The following is a 20,029-nucleotide window of genomic DNA, read 5'->3' on the forward strand; positions in this document are numbered from 1 at the left end:
TATCCCAAAGCACGCAAAAAACAAAGTTAGAAATGAATATCATGACTACGTAAACAAATTCCCCCATAGACTTTAATGGAGCATGAAAAAAGCAGGAAAAAAACCCCTAAAACCCAACAAGTCGCACAAACCCGATCGTGTTTAACCAAAGTTCGCTAACCTGACATGAAATTATGTTTTTTGGTAAAATATATCTCTATCTATCTATACTGTATATACAGGTAAGTTCAGCTTTTTTCAACTTGCAATATGCGCGCAACGCTTGAGCGGGAGTGATAAATAGCGATACACTCTTAATCTCAACAACAAAATAGGGGCCTATTTATCAAATGTCTGTCCGACATGATCCGATCAGCGGATTATGTCCCACAGACATCACTGAATGCGGACAGCATTACGCTCTCCGCATTCAGCATTGCAGGGGGTGTCAATCAACCCAATCGTATTCGATTGGGTTGATTTCTGGTGATCGCTGTCCTCCTCCTCAGAGCAGGCGGACAGGTTATGGAGAAGCGGTCTTTAGAAACACGGGGCTTCAAACTCTATACAGAGCTTGATAAATAGGCCCTATAGTATTATCCTTAGGAGCGGAACTACCATTGGTGCAGCAGGTGCAGTGGCACCAGGGCCCAACTGCTGAAGGGGGCCCATAGCAGTCAGTCTATACATAGGTGTGTGCAAAATATGTACAATGCGAATGTAGAGAGCCTTTTATTAGTGCAGGTCTATCTACCTATCATCTCTTTATACTCAAAATCATTATACAGAGCAGCATTATATTATTACTATTGTTTACAACTAAGTTATCTTTGGGGGGCCCAAAAAAATGTTTGCACCAGGGCCCTCTATTTAGTAGGTCTGCTACTGCTTATTCTTACAAGATGCTCCCTTAGAGTGTATTAGAATGTTTCTTTAACAACCAGAAAATAAATGTTGGAAAGATATCAACAAGTTGTAATTTTTTTCCCCAGATACCAATGAGTGCCAGCTTAATACCTCTAATTGTGGAATAAATACAGACTGTGTGAACATCAATGGATCCTATCTATGCCCATGCAAGTCTGGATATGAACTTGTGAATGACTCTTGTGTAGGTGAGTAAAGTGGTATCTTCCTTATAAACCTCTTTTTTAAAAAATAATTTACCTAATACGTTACAAGTTGAACCCAATAAATAGTCTTTGAAGCATGCAATACATTTGTATACTCAAAGGGGTCAATTTATCAAGCTTGATGCCCCGTGTTTCCGGCGAGCCTTTTGGGCTGATTGACACCCCCTGCTAGCAGCCGATTGGCCGCAAATCTGCAGGGGGCAGCATTGCACCAGCAATTCACAAGAACTGCTGGTGCAATGATAAATGCTGAGAGCGTATGCTGTCGGCATTTATTGATGTGCAGTGGACATGATAAGCTACATCGTATCATGTCCGCTCGCACATTAATAAATTGACCCCAAAGACTAAATGTTGTTGAAAAAAGATGGACGTAGGCTGACTTTTTGAGTGATAATTATGACCATAATAAATTATACATGCTTACTTAATGTATGTCAAAATTCTGTTTACCTGATCAATATATATATATATATATATATATATATATATATATACACTGTGTATATATATATATTATATATATATTGTTAAACATTAGTAGTATTAAAAGATATCAGTTACTTCCATCCGGAAAACTACATTAAAAATAATGGGTCACAGTTTATAATTTAAAGACATAGGGGCCTATTTATTAATGTGCATACGCTGTCGGCATTTATCATTGCACCAGCAGTTCTGGTGAACAAATTGGCTGCCAGCAGGGGGTGTCAATCAACCCGATCGTATTGGTCGATGTCTGTCCGCCGCCTCAGACCACTGTTTCATAACTTGTGTTTCTGGTGAGCCTGAAGACTCGCCAGAAACACGGAGCATCAAGCCCCATTGATTCCAAGACAAACACTAGGTTTACCACAGCTAAAGGAATTTACAATGAACCATGTTGATAATTGTAAAAAGTGAAAACAATATATGCCTCATACTTTTGGGATTTACCATAGGATACTACTGCAAGCAGTCATAATCTAGTGTAGACAATGGGGCCGATTTATCAAGGGCCGAATGGCCCCTGATGCCCCTGTTTCTGCGTGAGCCTTCAGACTGGCCGGAAACAGCGGTTATGTAGCAGCAATCTTAAGACCGTTGCTCCATAACTAGTCCGCTGCCTCTGAGGCTGTGGTCTGCTATCCGCCCAATCTTATATGATTAGGTTGATTGACACCCCCTGCTAGCGGCTGATTGCCCGCAAATCTGCAAAGGACGGCATTGCACAAGCAGTTCCCCAGAATTGCTTGTGCAATGTTAAATGCCAACAGCGTATTATGTCGGACAGACATTGATAAATCGCCCCCAATAAGTTTTAGTACCTGCTAAATATATATGTTCTGGTCTTCGTACTTATTGGTGGTAACTTTCAGTCCACTTTCCATTTCATATCTAAATAAATACTGGAGAATGACATGATCGACTTCAGTGCACAGTTTTTTTTATTTTTTTAAAGTAACCATTTCTATCACTTTGTTGCAGACATTAATGAATGTAACCTTCCACAATACTGCTCAGAAGACGGAGAGACCTGTTTGAACACTTTGGGAAGCTTTAATTGTGTTTGCAGCACCGGATACACAAAAGAGAATGACACCTGCATAGGTAAACTGAAATAGTATATAATATGAAACATATGTCCATTTGTAAATTAAATGTAGGAAACACTTATATCTAAAAATACTTTATTGTTGCACAATAGAAGTCTCCCAAAATCATATCTAGGATAGTTACAGGTGTCATACATGAAACAGAAGGTTTATTGAAGGCAGACACTAAAAATCAAATTAACATTGGGTAACATACCTCAATTTATCATATCCCATGGCAATTAATCTTATGAGTGACATCACACAACACATCATATATGCAAAGACTCAAAGAATCATTTAATTTTATTGGATATGATTTACTTAAAATTGCTTAAAAACATAGGAGAAAATGGAATTCTACATTATGTAAAGCTTGCATGCTCCAGATAGCTTATATGGATTGTGATAAAGGGGTAACACATAATTAGCCTAGAGCTTGGCAAACCGTGGCACACATTGTATGTCACCATACTGATCATATCTAGCACCATATTTCTTGCAAGATAAGTTTTTAAAAGATTATTGCAAGTTTGGCACACAATCATAAAACAATTTGGCACCCCTGACCTAGATCATTGTGAGAATGACTATAGTTCCATTTATGAAACTGTGAAAGCAGCTTCAAAGCACTTGTACTGCAAGTTATGAACGAATCTGAACAATGGAGGTATCAGCTCATGTGTGATCAGCTGCACAAGGGCAGGAGTGGGATTGCACAAGAGAGTACTTGTGCAATCTTAATCTTCAACAGCAATGCTTGCATCACTTGTGGTAAGTGCAGGGGTACAGGGTCCCTACCTGGGAACATTATTCAACCATGGCTTTTTAAATAGGGGCCATAAAGTTGATGTAGAAACTATTTTTATTGTCACTAGTCTTGATCTCACTAAAGAATTATGAAATAAAAATATGTTGAACTAGTGGTACTTAGCTAGTGATCTAAATATTTTCTGTACTATTAAAGTATATTGTGAGAATCTCATCTCTTGAAATGCATTGTAGCAAACCATAATTAAGATAGATACTTTACATTCCTAAACAGTTTAATTTTGAAATATTAAAGGGACACTGAACCCAATTTTTTCTTCTTTCATGATTCAGATATAGCATGAAATTTTAAGCAACTTTCTAATTTACTCCTGTTATCAATTTTTCTTGCTATCTTTATTTAAAAAGCAGAAATGTAAATCTTAACAGTCAGCCCATTTTAGGTTCAGCACCACGGATAGAGCTTGCTTATTGGAGGCATACATTTACCCACCAATAAGCAAGCATAACCCAGGTTCTCAACCAAAAATGGGCCGGCTCCTATGCATCAAATTCCTGCTTTTTAAATAAAGATAGCAAGAGAACAAAGAAAATTTGATAGTAGTAGTAAATTAGAAAGTTGCTTAAAATTGCCTGCTCTATCTGAATCATGAAGGAAAAAAAATTGGGTTTAGTGTCCCTTTAACCCCTTAATGACCGAGGACGTGCAGGGTACGTCCTCTTAAAAAAGTCACTTAACGACCAAGGACGTACCCTGCACGTCCTCGGTTTGGAAAGCAGCTGGAAGCGATCCTGATCACTTCCAGCTGATTTCCGGTTATTGCAGGATGCCTCGATATTGAGGCATCCTGCAATAACATTTTTTACCCCTCCGGTGCAGAGAGAGCCACTCTGTGGCCCTCTCTGCACCGGACATCGATGGCCGCATTCGTTGGTGGGTGGGAGCTGAAGTGGGAGGTGGGTGGGCGGCCATCGATGGCTTCTTAGTGAGAGAGGGGGGCGGGATCGGTTGCGGTATCGCCGGGGGCGCGCACGGGTGCGCGCGCGTGCACGGGGGGTGGCGGGCGGGCGCGTGCACGGGGCGGGAGCGGGTGGGAACCGCTACACTACAGAAAAAAGGTACAAGTTGATTGTCAAAAAATATATAATAAACTTATTTTTTTTAAAACATCTAAGGGATCAGGAAGGGGTGGGGGGTTGGTATTGGGGGGGGGAAGCTACACTACAGAAAAGGGACATTTTTTTAATATATAACAGCATATTTTTCACTAAAATGGGTACTGGCAGACAGCTGCCAGTACCCAAGATGGCGCACATTAAGTCAGAGGGGGAGGGTTAGAGAGCTGTTTGGTGGGGGATCAGTGAGGTTGGGGGCTAATGGGGATCCTACACATAAGCATATGTAAATATGCTAAAAAAAATGCACAAAAAAGCCAAAATTCTCCTTTTATTTTAGTACTGGCAGAGTTTCTGCCAGTACTTAAGATGGCGGGGACATTTGTGGGGTAGGGGAGGGAAGAGAGATGTTTGGGAGGGATCAGGGGGTCTGATGTTTCAGGTGGGAGGCTGATCTCTGCACTAAAGCTAAAATTAACCCTGCAAGCTCCCTACAAGCTACCTAATTAACCCCTTCACTGCTAGCCATAATACACGTGTGATGCGCAGCACCATTTAGCAGCATTCTAATTACCAAAAAGCAACGCCAAAGTCATATATGTCTGCTATTTCTGAACAAAGGGGATCCCAGAGAAGCATTTACAACCATTTGTGCCATAATTGCACAAGCTGTTTGTAAATGATTTCAGTGAGAAACCTAAAATTGTGAAAAATGTAACATTTTTTTTAATTTGATCGCATTTGGCGGTGAAATGGTGGCATGAAATATACCAAAATGGGCCTAGATCAATACTTGGGGTTGTCTACTACACTACACTAAAGCTAAAAATACCCCAAAAAGCTCCTTACATGCTTCCTAATTAACCCCTTCACTGCTGGGCATAATACACGTGTGGTGGGCAGTGGCATTTAGCGGCCTTCTAATTACCAAAAAGCAAAGCCAAAGCCATATATGTCTGCTATTTCTGAACAAAGGGGATCCCAGAGAAGAATTTACAACCATTTATGCCATAATTGCACAAGCAGTTTGTAAATAATTTCAGTGAGAAACTGAAAGTTTGTGAAAAAATTTGTGAAAAAGTGAACGATTTTTTGTATTTGATCGCATTTGGCGGTGAAATGGTGGCATGAAATATACCAAAATGGGCCTAGATCAATACTTTGGGATGTCTTCTAAAAAAAAATATATACATGTCAATGGATATTCAGGGATTCCTGAAAGATATCAGTGTTCTAATGTAACTAGCGCTAATTTTGAAAAGAAATGGTTTGAAAATAGCAAAGTGCTACTTGTATTTATGGCCCTATAAGTTACAAAAAAAGCAAAGAAGATGTAAACATTGGGTATTTCTAAACTCAGGACAAAATTTAGAAACTATTTAGCATGGGTGTTTTTTGGTGGTTGTAGATATGTAACAGATTTTGGGGTTCAAAGTTAGAAAAAGTGTGTTTTTTTCCATTTTTCCTCATATTTTATAAATTATTTTATAGTAAATGATAAGATATGATGAAAATAATGGTATTTTTAGAAAGTCCATTTAATGGCGAGAAAAACGGTATATAATATGTGTGGGTACAGTAAATGAGTAAGAGGGAAATTACAGCTAAACACAAACACTGCAGAAATGTAAAAATAGCCTTGGTCCCAAACGAACAGAAAATGGAAAAGTGCTCTGGTCACTAAGGGGTTAAATCTATTGTCACTCTAATTGTTTACATTTATATTCTCCATTGACTTGAAATATATTACTACTTATATGTGAATATTTTTACTTTTGGCAGATATCGATGAGTGTATCACAGGCACCAACAACTGCTCTATTAATGCTGTGTGCAACAATTTTGCTGGTTCTTTTCAGTGTCAGTGTTTTGCAAATTATTCTGGAGATGGTGCAAATTGCACAGGTATGATACATAATGGTGAGGTTTTTTATTTTAAACAGATGCAAATTCTTACTGAAAATGTGTGATATTAAAGCTATGAATATGTACCTAGAGTGGTTATGTTGGTCTTTAAATATATATATATATGTTTTATTTATATTAGATAAATATGTAATATAATGACCATACTGTAATAATTCATGTAAATATTTAAAGGTATTCTAAAACATTAGCATACTCATAATTTGATATTTTAAGTGAGTCATATATTTATCAGAAGATAAACATTTATGTCTTTTATACTGCAGAAAATCCTATAATTCCAACTTTGCAACCAGTGACAAGTGGAATTTCTACAGAAAATGCAACTACAGTTTATACAACATACAGCTATAATACAACCACAGGAAATGCAACACTTGCACCAACTATGTCACCGTATACAAATATTTCAATCACAGATGATGTCACAAATGGAAATCATACGACACTAACAAGTCCTGCACCTGTAACAAACACTAGTTCTATTATTTCTGCACCATCAGAGACAATAAATACAACTATTCAGAGCACATCCACAGATAATACAACATCTGGCAATCAGACAACACAAACAAGTCCTGCTCCTGTTACAAACACCAGGACAGTCACAGATAACACAACAGCTGGTAATCAGACAACACAAACAAGTCCTGGACCTGTTACAAACATCAGTACTGTCAGTTTTTCACCATCAGTGGCACTAAATACAACATTTCAGAGTACAGTTACAGATAACACAACATCTGGAAATCAGACAATACAAACAAGTCCTGCTCCTGTTACAAACACAAGTACAGTCAGTTTTGCACCATCAGTTGCACTAAATACAACTATTCAGAGTACAGTTACAGATAACACAACAGCTGGTAATCAGACAACACAAACAAGTCTTGCACCTGTTACAAACACCAACACAGTTAGTTTTGCACCATCAGTGGCACTAAATGCTACTATTCAGAGTACAATCATAGATAATACAACAGCTGGTTATCAGACAACACAAACGAGTCCTGCACCTGTTACGAACACCAGTACAGTCAGTTTTGCACCATCAGTTGCACTAAATACAACTATTCAAAGCACAGCCGCAGATAATACAACATCTGGTAATCAGACAACACAAACAAGTCCTGCACCTGTTACAAACACCAGTACAGTCAGTTTTGCACCATCAGAGGCAATAAATACAACTATTCAGAACACAGTCACAGATAATACAACATCTGGTAATCAGACAACACAAACAAGTCCTGCACCTGTTACAAACACCAGTACAGTCAGTTTTGCACCATCAGTTGCACTAAATACAACTATTCAGAACACAGTCACAGATAATACATCTGGTAATCAGACAACACAAACAAGTCCAGCACCTGTTACAAACACAAATACAGTCAGTTTTGCACCATCAGTTGCACTAAATACAACTATTCAGAGCACAGCCACAGATTATACATCTGGTAATCAGACAACACAAACAAGTCCTGCACCTGTTACAAACACCAGTACAGTCAGTTTTGCACCATCAGTTGCACTAAATACAACTATTCAGAACACAGTCACAGATAATATAATATCTGGTAATCAGACAACACAAACAAGTCCAGCACCTGTTACAAACACAAGTACAGTCAGTTTTACACCATCAGTGGCACTAAATACAACTATTCAGAGTACAGTCACAGATAATATAATATCTGGTAATCAGACAACACAAACAAGTCCAGCACCTGTTACAAACACAAGTACAGTCAGTTTTACACCATCAGTGGCACTAAATACAACTATTCAGAGCACAGCCGCAGATTATACATCTGGAAATCAGACAACACAAACAAGTCCTGCACCTGTTAAATTCACCAGTACAGTCAGTTTTGCACCATCAGTGGCACTAAATACAACTATTCAGAGCACAGCCGCAGATTATACATCTGGAAATCAGACAACACAAACAAGTCCTGCACCTGTTACAAACACCAGTATAGTCAGTTTTGCACCATCAGTTGCACTAAATACAACTATTCAGAGCACAGCCGCAGATTATACATCTGGAAATCAGACAACACAAACAAGTCCTGCACCTGTTACAAACACCAGTACAGTCAGTTTTGCACCATCAGTTGCACTAAATACAACTATTCAGAACACAGTCACAGATAATATAATATCTGGTAATCAGACAACACAAACAAGTCCTGCACCTGTTACAAACACCAGTACAGTCAGTTTTGCACCATCAGTTGCACTAAATACAACTATTCAGAACACAGCCGCAGATTATACATCTGGAAATCAGACAACACAAACAAGTCCAGCACCTGTTACAAACACCAGTACAGTCAGTTTTGCACCATCAGTTGCACTAAATACAACTATTCAGAACACAGTCACAGATAATATAATATCTGGTAATCAGACAACACAAACAAGTCCAGCACCTGTTACATACACCAGTACAGTCAATTTTGCACCATCAGTGGCACTAAATACAACTATTCAGAGCACAGCCGCAGATTATACATCTGGAAATCAGACAACACAAACAAGTCCTGCACCTGTTACAAACACCAGTACAGTCAGTTTTGCACCATCAGTTGCACTAAATACAACTATTCAGAGCACAGCCGCAGATTATACATCTGGAAATCAGACAACACAAACAAGTCCTGCACCTGTTACAAACACCAGTACAGTCAGTTTTGCACCATCAGTTGCACTAAATACAACTATTCAGAACACAGTCACAGATAATATAATATCTGGTAATCAGACAACACAAACAAGTCCAGCACCTGTTACATACACCAGTACAGTCAGTTTTGCACCATCAGTGGCACTAAATACAACATTTAAGAGTACAGTCACAGATAATATAATATCTAGTAATCAGACAACACAAACAAGTCCTGCACCTGTTACATACACCAGTACAGTCAGTTTTGCACCATCAGTGGCACTAAATACAACTATTCAGAGTACAGTCACAGATAATACATCTGGAAATCAGACAACACAAACAAGTCCAGCACCTGTTACAAACATCAGTACAGTCAGTTTTGCACCATCAGTTGCACTAAATACAACTATTCAGAGTACAGTCACAGATAATACAACAGCTGGTAATCAGACAACACAAATAAGTCCTGCACCTATTATAAACACCAGTACAGTCAGTTTTGTACCATCAGTTGCACTAAATACAACTATTAAGAGTACAGTCACAGATAATACAACAGCTGGTAATCAGACAACACAAACAAGTCCTGCACCTGTTGCATACACCAGTACAGACAGTTTTGCACCATCAGTTTCACTAAATACAACTATTCAGAGTACAGTCACAGATAATACAACAGCTGGTAATCAGACAACACAAACAAGTCCTGCACCTATTACAAACACCAGTACAGTCAGTTTTGCACCATCAGTGGTACCAAATACAACTATTCAGAGCACAGCCGCAGATTATACATCTGGAAATCAGACAACACAAACAAGTCCTGCACCTGTTACAAACACCAGTACAGTCAGTTTTGCACCATCAGTGACACTAAATACAACTATTCAGAGCACAGCCGCAGATTATACATCTGGAAATCAGACAACACAAACAAGTCCAGCACCTATTACAAACACCAGTACAGTCAGTTTTGCACCATCAGTTTCACTAAATACAACTATTAAGAGTACAGTCACAGATAATACAACAGCTGGTAATCACACAACACAAACAAGTCCTGCACCTATTACAAACACCAGTACAGTCAGTTTTGCACCATCAATGACACTAAATACAACTATTCACAGCACAGCCACATCAACTCGTACAACTTTATCAAGTACAGCACCTGTTACAAACACCAGTAATCAAACTAGTGCTACATCTGTGTCTTCCACATCTACTACACCAACATCAACTACGACATCTTCTGCACAAGGTAAGCACATTATGGTCAGACTTAAATACTCAATATTTATTTGGCATAGCAAACTGCTATACAGCTTAGAAACACAGCTTCAATATTGAATATTAATATAATAAATGCTTTTAGTTCATGGTAGTCTTGTCTCTGTTTATCAATTATTGTTATTGATGATATCATTTAATTTGATTTGTTATTTGATTTTAGCCATTGCTAATACAGAACACTCTATTTTTTCTTTTAAATTTTTGTATATTAACATGTTTACAATTGTGCTTAATATAAGTAAAAAAAATATACTTTTTAATGCAGCGTTTGTATTTTTCCCCCCAGCTCTTTTTCCATATGGGAAAAATGCTAGTGACACTGAATTTGTCAAACAAAAATCTGATTTCACCTCACCGCTTTTCTGGCCAGAGATGGGATTTCCATTCGGAAACAAACTGAGGAAATTCTTATATGTATGTTCAGATTCCCTAATATTCAGATGTCTTTGAGTTACAGTAATAATTAAAATAACAAACTCTTTTTATTCTCTTTCAGTATACGGACAATGGACAAATTATCTTTCCAGTTTCCAAAAACAACATTTTCTCTTACACTAACCCACGACAAAATGGATTAACTAACAACTATAATGTTCCCATGGTAGCTGTATTTTGGGATGATGCAGATTTTTCAGAGGGAGTAGGAACTACATATTACCAGGTTGGTTAATTTAATGTTCTGGGTTGTTTAAACATTTTTTAAAGCTGTGATAGGGGAACTAAGTAAGACACATAGGTATTACTGAATTTTATATCATGATGAGAAAAACAATGGGACAGAGCTTTGCTGGCTGGATATTAGGCAATACAAATTAACACTGCAACAGTAGGAAAGAAACCATAGGAATCTATTTGTGAAGTATAGACAAATACAAAACCAATCGAACAATACAAACTACAGTAAATATTAAAAAAAAAAAAAAAAACGTATAGAAAACTGTTAGGTTTTATTGTTTATGTCCTCTATGTTGTAATCTTTAGGAATACATAAAGAACAGCTCTGAAAGTAGCGGTGTGGTTAAAGATGTAGAAACCATGGTCCGGCGCTATAGGAATACCTCATACACAGCTGAGTGGACCTTGAAAATTACCTGGGTTAATGCTCCTGGTTACCCTGCTAAGAAAAATGATAATCAGGTGAGTATAACAGCACAATTTAGTTATTTATGAATATGGCTTGCTGTGAGCCACAAGCTACATAGTGTAATATATATTGATTTGATTCTTTCTAAAACAAAAAAGGTGATTAAATTTCAACACTAATTACTCATTTAGACCAACACATACCAAGCTGTGCTGACCACAGACGGGTATGACTCTTATGTCCTGATGCTGTATAAGGATGGTGGGATGAACTGGGATGCAACCAATAGACGTACCAAAGTCATTATCGGCTATTCCAGGTAACAGTGACCAAATGGCTAATAAGACATTTTTTTGTACATTAACTGTGTGTCTGTCTCTTTTTCTAACCCATGCAAAGATAAAACCTGATGTATGAGGTTTTGGCAGCATATAGTATGTAACATCTTGGGTTGACTATGTTGGGCCATTAAACAATAATCTATTAATTTACTTTGTCTCTATGCATATCCGTATTGTATCCTAATAGATATGTGCCAACCACTTGTCACACCACATCAATTTTGTCTTAATATTAAATTATAACTTAGAGTCTTTTGATGTATATCTTTAAAATGAACAAAATTATTTTCATGTCTAATTGTTTAATCTCTGTTTTGGATTCAGTGGAAACGATGATTTTTTTACCAATGTTACATTGCAAGATAATTATCGTCCTGATCAATACAATGTAAATAAAGGTATGAGACACTTATTCTGTACAAAACAAAGCGTGAAAAATTATTTCATACATTAAATTTAGCATTGTTGCTGTGTACCTTAAAGCAAACAGCACTCTCTAGTATTTTAATCTTGACATTTATTTTTTACATTCCATTAATAGACTAACCCATATTTCTTCCTTTGCTACATCTAAAAATGTGTACTTAAATAAATTAAAGTTTTTTTCTTTTTTTACAACACAGATATTCTGTGGTGAAAAATAGAAACTACTGTTTCTTCAGTTGTAACAACTTTTATTTTTTTATGCAGAAAAAATAATTGTATATGCTTAGATAGGTCTAGATTCTTTGCAAGGCACAATCGATAATGGCAGATCTGTAACACAGTGACAGCTGTGTGGCAATCAAAAGAGGTGGGTCAGTCACCTCACTTTAGCTGTTCAATGTTCACCACTATTACTTTAAATGGAAGCGACATTATCATATGAGTGTTGCTATATGCAATTGAGTATAGGGAGCTTGCTGATGTCTGGTAAATGGCAAGCAGTGTATGCATATATCCAGCAGTGACCCGCTAGTTCCCAGTACAGCATTGGTGCTTTGGATCTGACTTTAATTATGTGTTTAACACGTTTGCAACTGTTAAACACATATATATAGGCAACAGGGCAATAGTAAAATGCTAAAACACATTACAACATTTTCCTTTTGCATTTTAAGTCATTTGTGTATTATTTTAAATGAAAAGTATAATGAAAAGAAGCTCAAACTAGTATCAGAAATAATACACATTTTATTTTTAATGTTTCAACTTACTCACCATATATCTGACATTAAAATGTACTCAATGTAATTTTGACTGAAATTCTTTCATTTATACCTTGTTTAGATGTTAAAGGTTTCTGGATATATCATCTAAACAGTTCATATCTAGAAAATTACCAAATGAAGTGCCTTAGCTGGTTCAACTCCGAGCCTCCCCCATCCAAATGGAATTCCAACTTGCTGTCCTGTCCATGTTTATATCAACAGGGCCTCTCTGATTCCCGATACAGACAAACCAAAGCAGGTAGGTTTCTGTAATACTCTTCAAGAGATTAGGTCAATGCTAGTTGGTTAATTCAGTAGACCACAACATGAGTTCTAAGAGATTAGTCATTTATGAGATTGTATATAAAACTTAACTAAACATTGTTGATTGTAAGGAAGTCCATCCATGTACCTAATTTATTAAGAGAACTTGACAAGGAATCTTTCTCAGATGGCACACTTTAGCAGTCTATGGCGCATATTTATCAATTTGCGAGCGGACATGATACGAAGTAGCGTATCATGTCCGCCGCACATCAATTAATACCGACAGCATATGCTGTCGACATTTATCATTGCACCTGCAGTTCCCACCCCCTGCGGATTTGCGGCCATTCGGCCTCTAGCAGGGGGTATCAATCAACCCAATCGTATTCGATCGGGTTGATTTCTGCCCGCAGCCTCAGAGCAGGCGGACAAGTTATGGAGCAGCAGTCTTTAGACCGCTGCTTCATAACTTCTGGTTCAGAGCTTGATAAATAGTGGAGCTTGATAAATATGCCCCTTTGGCTCTATAGTTAGCTAAGAAGGTAATTTTTTGACCAAACCAACTTTTTTTCCCTAGAAAACACTAAAATGTAATTTTAGAAATACACACACATCCTTTATATACTTTTGTGAATTTTGGGTTTGAAAGTACTGGGTATCTCTTTTGAGGGTTCAGGGGCCCAATATATGGAGTTTTGAATAATAATAATAATAATCTAATAATCTAATGCTAATTTGTCATCTCTTTGTTACTTGTTAACAGCCTCCAGAAACTCTAACTGTGGCAGTGTGGATGTCACCTCCACATGATGATTTAGATAACATTGGGGTCGATCTCAATCCTTTAGAAAAACGTATCAAATGATTATCAAGAAAAGCACTATTAAAGTCTATGAGGATTTTTGTAGATAAATCATATGATACATTTTTCTAAAGGTGCCCCATGATGTTTTACAAAAATATATATAATTTTACATTTTTTTCTGATCAGGATTAAACACTGAAACAAGCTTTCACCAATATGAGCACAGAACAGGAAGTATATTTGTATGACTTATGCATGCTTAGACCTACTACATTTTCTTCTGCTGTAATTCCATGAGCCTTGTTTACTTCATCTAAAGCTACTTTTTTAAAGAAAGTGCTCCCATCTAGTTATGTTTTATATCTTTATCTGAAACAGTTGAAACCAACAACGTGAGGGTGCTTCGCGGCACTCTTCCAAGTAGCTTAAATGCTGGAGTGAGGTGCTTGTACTACCGCGGAAATGAGTATTTAGAAGGATATCAGGAGAAGGTATATTCATTTGATAAAAAAGGTAAGAAAGATTTTTTTTTCAATATTTCAGTCACCAGAATAGGTTTAAAATGATAAATATAAGCCTGGAGGTACAAGGCTATGAATTTTTAACTGGTTTTACAATAATAATTTAAAGCAAGTTTGCTCCAGCTGCACAGTAGTTAGCAGGCCCTTCCTGGTATTATTAGTTTAAATCCACATTCTTTAGTTTTCTTTCGTTTAACATGCATCATGTGGCATAAGGGGACCGATCTCAGTGCGTGTCTTCGGAATGATAGTGAGAAATGCCCCTGACACAGGGCTAGATTACGAGTGGATCGCTATTTACCACTCCCGCTTGTGCGTTAACATTGCTAGATGGAGGCTTTTTGCGCTTGTATTATAAGTTGAAAGTAAAGTGTTAGTGCGCAAACAAAACTCCAAAGTTAAACTTCGAATATCGTAACCGCATTAGGGCTAGATTACAAGTGGAGCAATAAAAGATCACGTGCCCGCAAGCGGGCACATTTGCCCGTTTGCTGGTGTGCGATAATTAATCAGCCATTGCAAGTGGCTGGTTATTGCTACCATGAGCTCACAGTAGTAATTAGCTCTTATAAAATTAACCAGAGATCCAATCCCAGTGAAATACCTTTAAACATACAATATCATTTTTAATCAATTTTAAGATTTTTAAATGTGTTTTGAATAGAAATACTTGAAATTCCATTTTATTTATATGTATATACTGTGTACATATGTTTTTATTTGTTTATATATGTATATAATACTGTATATAAATACATACATGCATACGTGTGTGTTTGTATATATATTGTATATATATATTATACATATATATATATATATATATATATATATACTGTATATATATATATATCCATATACACACACACACAAATATATATATATATATATATATATATACACACCATACACATATTTAGACATATTTGTATACAATATAGCTCTTTCCAATCAAATACCTTGTAATATACCATATACCTTTTAATTCTTATTAAAAAAAATAGTATTTATATAAATAATTATTATCAGATAGTGTATATATGAGGGTAACATTTTATTTTAATGTATTTATTTTGTGTTTGGTGCACATTTGTTTTAAACCTTATACTTTATGCTAGGTCTTCAGTCACGCAAACCCGGCGCAAGCTAATTTAGTTTGTGCTCAAGCAAATGCATTTTCTTTCAACCTGTAATACACACTCAACTTTCCACTTGTAATCTAGCCCAGTGTGTTGTTGTGTGCCTGAAAGTATCTGTTCTTTGTTTGTGCATACAGCATATACATGTATGCTTGTGAGTTTGTGTCTCAGTGTCTGTGCACATGCTAAAACAATATAGGCATGTGTTTGTAGATATACAGTGTGTGTGTGGTCACCATTGGGAGGGAGCAAAGGAGGATGGAGATCCCCCTTGTTAACTGTTGTGTGGGAGAATGGTTGTCCTCTTGTCAACTGCCTCTGAAGTGTCTATCCCAGGAGTGTACAACTACACAGGCCCATACATATACATATTTGTGTTGCACTTCTCTTTGAATGGGAACCAAAAATAAACATATGGGCCTGTGTAGTAGTACACTCCTGGGATTCACTCAAACAGCAGATCTTTTTGAGGGAGAAGACTAGAATTTTTGTTAAGGACACAACGTTCCCACTATCTTAACATTAGGACAGCTGCCCCTACATTTTATGGATTAATAATGTTATACCATTGAAAAAAATGTAAGTACAAGTATATATATTTTTTGTTCTGGATTACTCTCTACCATATAACAGCCACTGAAGATGAGGAGCTCTTGGCATATGACTGGTGTTGCAAAAAAGTGGATAACACATCATTTTGTTCAAAATACAAGCAGAAGAGAATACCAATAAACTGCAGAGACTACACACCTCTCTCCCCTGGTAAATGATTTAATTATCTTCAAAGGTTAAAGTAAAATGATGTTAAAGGCACATAAAAGCAATTGTGTTTATATAATCATGGTATATATTGGTAATTATGCACTTCACTGCAAAACAATATACTATTCCTACAAAAGAAATGTTTGATAGCTAGCCCCAAATTTGCAGCCATATCCTGTAAAAGGGCATTCTAGTGCAAAAATAACTTGCTATCATTTGTTATTAATATTTTGCACTGTTGAGACGCCACTTCTATTTGTTTAACCCCTGAAAAGGGTTTAAACACATAATTAAAGAGACTGTCTGTTACAGAATTTTTATGGTTAAAAAGATGGATAATCTCTTTATTACCCATTCCTTAGTTTTGCATAACCAACACTGTTATATTAATGCGCTTTTTGCCTCTGTGATTATCTTGTATCTAAGCTTCTGCAGACTGCCCCCTTATCTGTTCTTTTGACAGACTTGCATTTTAGCTAATCAGTGCCGACTCATAAATATCTCCTCGGGAGTGAGCTCAATGTTATCCTTATAGCACACATGAACTAGCAGTGTCTGTGAAAAAGTGTCAAAATGCACTGAGATGAGAAGCGTCCTCCTACGTCTTAGGTATCAGTTTATGAGCCTACCTAGGTTTAGCTTTCAACAAAGAATACCAAGAGAACAAAGCAAATTTGATGAGAAATATAAATTGGAAAGTTGTTTAAATGATAAGTCCTATCTGAATCATGAAAGTTTAATTTTGACTAGACTGCCCCTGCTGACTGACTCACCAGCTGTTTCCTGCTTGAGACTAGCAGTTTTCTGCAGCTCCTGAGCAGGCCCTTAGCTTTGTGTGGGGATTAAACACCTGGGGGCCGATTTAACAACTGGCGGGCGTACAAGATTTGATTTTACGAATCATGTCCGCCTGACATCGCTAAATGCTCACAGCATACGCATTTAACATTACACAAGCATTTCTAGGGAAATGCTTGTGCAATGCCGCCCCCTGCACATTCGCGACTACTAGCAGGGGGTATCAATCATCCCGAATCCCATATCTGATCAGGATGATTGCAGTCCGCTACCTCAGAGGTGGTGAAGAAGTTAAGGACCGCTGCTTCTTAACTTCTGTTTCTGGCTAGCCGGAAACTATATATGGAGGTAGATTGTAGCATCCACTGCTTAATAAACCTACCCCATGGAGTTGGAACATCAATAGTTCAAGGTTTGCATGTTCTCACTAATTAGAGCCATTTTTGCAGTAGAATGTTCCTTTAACTTTTGTAGCAATGGCACTGGCCCCTGACCTAAATTGTATACTTAATGTATTGAAAAATTACTATAGAAATAGAGACAGTTTCTTAGCTATACTGACTTGATGTTTCATCACTGACAGCTTGGATGTATGGAGACCCTCACATTACCACCTTGGATGGCTTCAGTTACACTTTCAATGGTCTGGGAGATTTCACCCTGATAAATGCCTCTGGTTCTGGCACCTCTTTTGTCCTTCAGGGCCGCACAGCAAAGACTGGTACAGCGCTGGCAACTAACTTTGTGGCATTTGCTGCTCTATACAGTTCCAGCAGCACAAGTATCAAAGTAAGTTGCACCTTTATCAATCATATCTTGTTTTTGTAGACGACAAAAGGGAATCCTGGGGCCCATGGTTATTAAAATACATATAATTAGAGGTAGATTCACAAGTTAGTGAGCTTGCATAAAGGTGAATCTTTGCAGAGTAAACTACAAAACCTATTTATTCCCTAATTTGAGGGAATTAAACCTAAATGTATAATTCTTCATAATTAAGTTTGTATGTGGAAAAGCAGCACTGTGATGTACTGTCTAGTAAACCTAATGTGGAAAGCAAATTAATTAAAACGTGAAACAAGAAAAAAAAATGTGATTTAAGAAATGAGAGCGTTGAGCTTGTGTGTTAGAATGCTGTTTTAAAGAGATTTAACGCACTTTACAAAGCAAGAGTGATACAAGAATATACAACTAATTAAAAGTGCTGCACTTTATGTTAACAGATTATAGTAAATAACTGGTAAACACAAGCAGTGCTATTGTACGACTGTGGAATTAAAATGAGTGCAAATTCACTTGATTTGCTACACTTTTTTACATGAATTTGTCATTTGACTTTCTTACAGATCGAGTGGTATCTTAATAACAGTGATATTACTGTTTACATGAATGCAAAGGAAGTCTCATTCACATATTCAAAAGGTACTTTACTTGCTGTGTAATTATAAAAGTTGAACTTACAGTTTGTTTTTGCTACCTGTTGTACACAATAAAATTAATATTACAGCAGTCATCTGATCTATGAGCAAGGCCAGACATGTCATTAGTTAAAGTAGAAATCAAGAGGGCGATCACAATCTTTTAGAAAAACGTATCTAATAATATGGCGATTTTTGCTGATAAATCATTTGATAACTTTTTCTAGACAATTGTGATTGACCCTAAATTAGAAATTAAAGAGTTCAGCTAAGCTCTTCCTTTCTGGAGGACAAAGGAATCTGCAGACAAAAATTATGGCAAAAAGGATCCATGCAAGCACCTACAATTATTTTCACATAATTTTTATGAAGTATGAAGCATGCTGTGACTAATAGACTAATAGTTTTCTCTGTGCTTGGAAAGTTCCTTATACAATAGTGTCATTGTTTTGAGTTTCTTACCTGTAGATTTCTTTTAGCATGTGTTTGTGATCATACATGCACTTATAAAAATTTAACAGAAATATAAAGTCAAGTATATTATACCTTTATATGTAATAAAATATCTTTTTATCTCTTCGTGTAAAAAAATTATGAATACAAGTATTTTTTTTTGTTTACATACAATTTCTGTTATTTTATTTTCTTCCACTGTGTGATTATTTTGTTAACACAACAAACAATTATTGGCACCTGAATTAACTGTATTTTTCTCTATTGTTCATTTTAGACATGGAGACAAACATTAATAATACAAACCCTAATGTGTTCCTGCTAAAGAACAATTCAGTCACAGCAACCTTTAACGAAAATCTCAATGACTCTATAACAATTAGTGTTTCAGCAACCTATGGGATTCTGAATGCTATATCAAGTCTTCCATTTCAGTTCATAAATAAGACTCAAGGATTGCTGGGTAGGTATTACGTAGATATGATGTATCTTCTGCGTTGCAATTTATAAACATAAAATATACATACAATAATAATATTAAGCATATGCAAGCCCATATAAACCAGGGATAGATCCCCCATATTCTTGCAAGGTCAATCTGTCTTATAATATTGAACTATTTTTTTTCTTCAGGAAAGTGGAACACTAATCCAGATGATGATCTTGTGAAAGCTGATGGAATAAGCATTCCAAAGAACAGCTCAGAAGAAGAGATCTTTTATTTTGGCATGACATGTAAGTACTCTAGTATAACATGCTGTGCAAGTCAAATGTTCTTTGCT

At 36.7% G+C, this 20,029-nt stretch overlaps 1 protein-coding gene across 1 annotated transcript in view; it reads left to right on the forward strand.

The window, feature by feature from the left end:
- LOC128657533 (uncharacterized) overlaps positions 1–20,029 on the forward strand; it is a 162,107-nt gene that overhangs the window by 93,452 nt on the left and 48,626 nt on the right. Inside the window, exons 26-41 of the mRNA XM_053711906.1 lie at positions 972–1,094; positions 2,580–2,702; positions 6,356–6,478; positions 6,766–10,437; positions 10,756–10,883; positions 10,966–11,130; positions 11,451–11,606; positions 11,745–11,872; positions 12,219–12,292; positions 13,164–13,343; positions 14,535–14,669; positions 16,450–16,578; positions 17,960–18,165; positions 18,723–18,798; positions 19,525–19,710; positions 19,881–19,982. Coding sequence (XP_053567881.1) covers positions 972–1,094; positions 2,580–2,702; positions 6,356–6,478; positions 6,766–10,437; positions 10,756–10,883; positions 10,966–11,130; positions 11,451–11,606; positions 11,745–11,872; positions 12,219–12,292; positions 13,164–13,343; positions 14,535–14,669; positions 16,450–16,578; positions 17,960–18,165; positions 18,723–18,798; positions 19,525–19,710; positions 19,881–19,982 — 5,706 coding nt within the window. The remainder of the gene's footprint in view (positions 1–971; positions 1,095–2,579; positions 2,703–6,355; positions 6,479–6,765; positions 10,438–10,755; positions 10,884–10,965; positions 11,131–11,450; positions 11,607–11,744; positions 11,873–12,218; positions 12,293–13,163; positions 13,344–14,534; positions 14,670–16,449; positions 16,579–17,959; positions 18,166–18,722; positions 18,799–19,524; positions 19,711–19,880; positions 19,983–20,029) is intronic.

The sequence above is a fragment of the Bombina bombina genome, chromosome 4 (genome assembly GCF_027579735.1).
Source record: "Bombina bombina isolate aBomBom1 chromosome 4, aBomBom1.pri, whole genome shotgun sequence".
NCBI lineage: Eukaryota > Metazoa > Chordata > Amphibia > Anura > Bombinatoridae > Bombina > Bombina bombina.